At 42.5% G+C, this 5,049-nt stretch overlaps 2 protein-coding genes across 2 annotated transcripts in view; both read right to left on the reverse strand.

The window, feature by feature from the left end:
* smpd4 (sphingomyelin phosphodiesterase 4) overlaps positions 1–2,556 on the reverse strand; it is a gene marked incomplete in the record, with an annotated part of 11,899 nt that extends 9,343 nt beyond the window's left edge. Inside the window, 8 exon segments of the mRNA XM_014015316.1 lie at positions 306–457; positions 535–587; positions 668–776; positions 1,029–1,104; positions 1,190–1,326; positions 1,921–2,007; positions 2,115–2,192; positions 2,439–2,556. Coding sequence (XP_013870770.1) covers positions 306–457; positions 535–587; positions 668–776; positions 1,029–1,104; positions 1,190–1,326; positions 1,921–2,007; positions 2,115–2,153 — 653 coding nt within the window.
* Positions 2,557–3,153: 597 nt separating this feature from the next.
* Positions 3,154–5,049, reverse strand: part of si:dkey-49n23.1 (semaphorin-3D) — a gene marked incomplete in the record, with an annotated part of 21,779 nt that continues 19,883 nt past the window's right edge. Inside the window, 3 exon segments of the mRNA XM_014015317.1 lie at positions 3,154–4,014; positions 4,305–4,438; positions 4,927–4,991. Of these exon segments, the coding sequence (XP_013870771.1) occupies positions 3,565–4,014; positions 4,305–4,438; positions 4,927–4,991 (649 nt within the window).

The raw sequence follows: 5,049 nt of genomic DNA on the forward strand, positions 1-5,049 counted from the left end.
GAGAAAACAGCCGAAGATCAGAGTTAAAGACGAGAAAACAGCCGAAGATCAGAGTTAAAGACGAGGAAACAGCCGAAGACCAACGTTAAAGACGAGGAAACAGCCGAAGATCAGAGTTAAAGACGAGAAAACAGCCAAAGATCAGAGTTAAAAATGAGAAAACAGCCGAAGATCAGAGTTAAAAATGAGAAAACAGCCGAAGATCAGAGCTGAAGAACCTGAGCTGAAGAACCTGAGCTGAAGCAGTTTTTCTTTTATAGATTACTTCATAGACATAAAAAGCTCTGCTCTGATCTGAGCGGTACCGTGGAGAAGCAGCTGCGACAGAACCTCTGGAGTCGGAGAACGGGGACGGGGGAACACTTCCCTCACTGGGGAGGAAGTACTTCAGGTACAGGTCCACCAGGACAAAGTAGGCGCTGTCCGTGGAGCCGGTCTGTTGGCCCTGAGGGAAGTTCTGACAAATATCAAACAGACGGTGTTTCACTTCGATTCAGACGGTTCTCACACAGCTGCAGGGTTATGGTTTCTCACCCTCGGAGCGATCAGACAGAAGGCAAAATAAAACATGAAGAACTCAAAAGGATCTGCAGGAACGTTGAGGAATAATTCCAGTTTGAAACAGAGCTGAAGCTCAGAGTGAACATCAAAATGTTCTGAAGGATACTGAGGGCGATGTTGAGGGTCAGGACCCCCGCCGGAGGGAACTGCAGCTTGTTGTGGAACAGAGGACAGTCTGGGAGAACCCCCTCCTGGATGCAGGCCTTCACAGGACCCTGAAACACAAATCAAGTTAGCATCCATGCTAACGGTGAGCTCAAATGGTTTTTAATGCAACAAATGTCAGGCTAGTAAGTAAGTAAACTTTATTTCTATAGCACCTTTCACAGACACAAACATCACAAAGTGCTTCACAGAAAGCAATAAACAATTAAAAATAATTAAAAACAATAAAACAGATCACAGATATAAAAACAACAATTGAAACACAATAAAAAACACTTAAGGCTGAGTTATAACCGTCTTACCGGCAGATAGTTGACGGGGATTTCATATTTATATTCCTCTGATTGAAGTTTATAAACCAGCTTCATCATCGGGCCTCTGAAACACCAGGAGACAGAAAACTCACGCCTGGTTCGGATCCAAAGACCAGTTCTCTGTCAGATTAGAACCAAACTGCATGTACCCCGGGTTCAGGAAGTCCAGGACCACGCCGTACTCGTTGCTCCGGGAGCTGATGAGACGCAGGTTCCAGCCGGCGATGACACCATCCAGACTGCCGAAGACGTTCTCCATCAGCCAGGGAAAGATCAAGTGCAGCTCCTGCAGAAACACAGGAGCAGAACCCAGTCAGAGTGACAGCTGCTCAGGTAAACCCTGGTGTGGTGGTAGCTGAGAGTCATCGCCAACACGTACTCTGAGTGCCATTAATCACATGGTTTTAATCGACTAAAATCAGCAGCTTTACTTTGATTTCTTTTAAAACAGGAAACTCCTGATGAGAAAATAAAACTATCAGTGCCTGAAGCTGCAGAAGCTAAGCTTTTATTTTGACAGACTGCAGGCTCATTCTTTGTTTAAATTAATCAGTTTTTATTATTCACTGATGAACATCTCTAATATGTTAAACTATCATCAGTTCAAACAACAAACACTTTCAGCTAATTGTGTTTTAATCTAGTCTTAAAACATTTGCATAAGAGTTGACTGTGACTTGTTTTTATTGTTCTTATGCTCTTGTGTTTTTATTTGTTTTAAGTGAAACACTTCAGCCAACAGCAGTTATTTTAAATTTGATGTATAAAGTTGAGTTGAAAACTTTCTGAAGCAGCTGGAACAACAGGAATCAACACCGTGATGCGTTCAGGAACAGGGACTACAGAGACCACGATGCATCACAGTTTGTGGGTTTTGAACCTTTGCAGGATATTCTTCGATGATCCTGACCAGATCCTGGCATCGCTGCAGGAGAGCTTTGGTTGTGGAATCAGCTTTAAGGTTGGCCTGAAAATAACAACAATCAACTTTACAGCAGAACTACCACTTTATATCAGTAATGTGTACTTCCTGAGGACTAAAACACGTAAAGGTTTTAAAAACCTCAGACTCACCAGCAGGAAGCTGGGCTGCTGCAGAGTAGGAGCAGTCATGTTGGGTTTATTTCAGTCCACTTTGAACCCAGTCTGAATCTGAACAGCAGGTAATTATATATTTATATATTATAAACTGAACAGCTTCTATTACAGCAGAAAACAAACATCTGAGTGAGTAAACCCGGGCCGTGAGGCAGAAACACAGGAGTCAGTTTTGATTACTGAGAACACTATTAGCCAACATGCTAACTACAGAGCAACTTAAAGCGGCGGTAAAAACTCGCTCATCAAACCGGAAGCTCAAACTGAAACAACTTTACTTGTTAATGAACATTTCCTCACCTTTATCCTCGGAGTAAAATCAGAGTTCTGCCTGTTTTCCTACAAACCGCGTTCCCAACCCGAACTGTTGCTCCTGTTTCCATCAGTTCAAACAGCAGCGAGCCGCCAGTTCTTCTTCTGCGGTTCGTTTACAGCGACGGTCACATGTGCGCGTGCGTCACCGCCCCCTGCTGCACAAACTGAGAACTACAGCTTCAAATATGTCGTTTCAGCTCCGATTAGGCAATTTTTAAAAAGGAAAAAGTGTAAAATAAATGGCAAACAGCAGAGTTTTACTGTGATACTGATTAAAACAGTCACATTTCACTGATCAGACCAGATTACTATCATTTGTTAATGATTTTAAGCTTATAGATCTCTGGGATCAATTTTGTCAGTGCAGAAATATGTCAAATTGTTATTGACGTGAACTGCTGATGCAAGTAAAAAGGGAGAACAACTTTTTTTTAAATAAAAAACTTTATTTTAAAAGATTTAAATCGTCTGCTTGGTTTACAGTAAAATATTAAGAAATGAATCCAGATGAGGATATTTGTGTTTTTATGAATTCATATTATAAATTTATGTTTGTCAGTGAAGAACCAAAATGCTTAAACAAATAAGACCAAAAAAGTTGTTTTTATTTCTGATTTATACAAAAGAATAAAAACACAAACACATTAATTTTACTGTAAAACAAGTTTCATTTGTTTTTCTCATACAAAACATTAAAATGTTAAAAGAGAAACGGTTTATTTAAACACAAAATATAAATTCTACATAATGAAAACTTTTATTATACAAGAATATAACAGTTTGTGTTCAGTGAGGTTTGAGAACAAACAGAAACTTTTTATATTTGAGTTCAGATTCTGTTTATTCTTCTGTCTGAAATCAGATATTTATCTTTGATTTTTCATCGTTTTGTGATTCTAACAGTGTAAAACTGAAAGAAGCTCCTGAGGTGCTGCAGACATCCCATAATAAGAAGAACCTAAAAGCTTATTAGAACTTTAAGAGTATTTTATGGATAAAATGATTTAATTTATAAAAGAACCAGTTGATAAATGTTAGTTTATATTAAAACTGTTGGACCTGTCCTCTTCCTCTGTTGTCCTTTAAAGAGTCTCGGTGTCCTCCGGGGGGACTAAAGGGGGGTCTCGGGGGGGTTCCTCCTGACCCGGGCCTTGCGGTTCTCCTGTTTCAGTTTCAGAGCCCGAAGTTTGTGCTGCCGGCGCTTCTCGCGGTGCCACAGCTGCTCGCACTCGTCCATGCTCAGTCCGGTGCCCCCCACCATCTGCAGGTCTTTGTAGCTCCTCAGAGAGTTCCCGAGACCCGGCACAGAACCGCCCGGCTGGCCCAGGTACCCGCCGGTCCTGGACGGACTCAGAGGGGCTGGGTGGTTGCTGTGGTTCTGCAGGTGGCGGGTCGGGTGGAGGCTGTGGCTGGGGACGACGTGCAGGCGGTACCGGGTCAGAACCAGGCTGTAGGAGTGCTCGTGGCTGGTGCAGCTGTACAGACCTGCGTCGCTCGGGTCCAGGCGTTGAACCAGCAACCCTCGCTTGAGGAGGAGGATCCGATCTTCATCGTTCTGCAGCTGAGAGGCGAGACGTTCGAGAGTTTCAAATTTAACAACCAGGAAGTAGTTACTTCTCAGGGGCGGGGCTAAAAGGTGGCTGAAGCCACACCCACCTGACCCAGGTGACACAGTGAACCGGGTCGACACCTAAAGTGTTAGTTTCAGATAAAACCTGTCCTGTGGTTCATGAGATATTTCGCTAACACACAAGAATTTCTCAGCTCCATCACTGATGATGTTATTAGAAATCACAAACAGATTTAATCCCACATGATGAAGAGGATTATGACCTCTGTCTGAGGACCCACCTGTCTGAAGGGTTTGTCCAGACCGTCTGACATGGCCCACCTCAGCTCGGCCTGCAGAGACCGAGGGAGGCACTCCAAGAAGGAGGAGTTTCCCTCCACGCCGTAAACCTCCTTCACCGCCACCGAATCTGAGTCTGACAGGAAGAAACAAGCATTAAATAAAGAATTTAAAAAATAAACATGAAATCTGTAGTTAAACAGGACAGCCACCAGAGGGCGCCAAATCTCCACCTGAACCCTGTGGTTATAAAGACTTAATGAGCTGCTTTGATCAGCTGTGATCACAGATACTTTGGTTTTATTGAATAAAAACAGTGAGAATAAGACTGATTATCTACAATCATAAAATTTATTAATTTGTTCTGAAATTATAAACAATTTGTTTACATTTATACTCAGTTCTTTTTCATCTGTTTTCAGATTTTTTTTGTTTATTCCAGCAATACATTTTGTTGCATCAAATAAAAACCAATCAGAATGAATCTTTAAATGTGTATGAATCATTTCTGAGAACACACACACACACACTCACACACACACACACACACACACACAGGCGTCACTGATGACAGTAAAACATGTCTGACGGCAGCTGTTTGTTCTCAGAGTGAGACATCCTTACCGTCCTCTGTGACCGGACACTGACTCCAAGGGTCTCCGTACTTCACATCCTGTCTGCGAGCCCGCCTGACACACACACACACACACACACACACACACACACACACACACACACACACACACA

The sequence above is a fragment of the Austrofundulus limnaeus genome, unplaced genomic scaffold (assembly GCF_001266775.1).
Source record: "Austrofundulus limnaeus strain Quisiro unplaced genomic scaffold, Austrofundulus_limnaeus-1.0 Scaffold127, whole genome shotgun sequence".
In the NCBI taxonomy this organism is placed as follows: domain Eukaryota; kingdom Metazoa; phylum Chordata; class Actinopteri; order Cyprinodontiformes; family Rivulidae; genus Austrofundulus; species Austrofundulus limnaeus.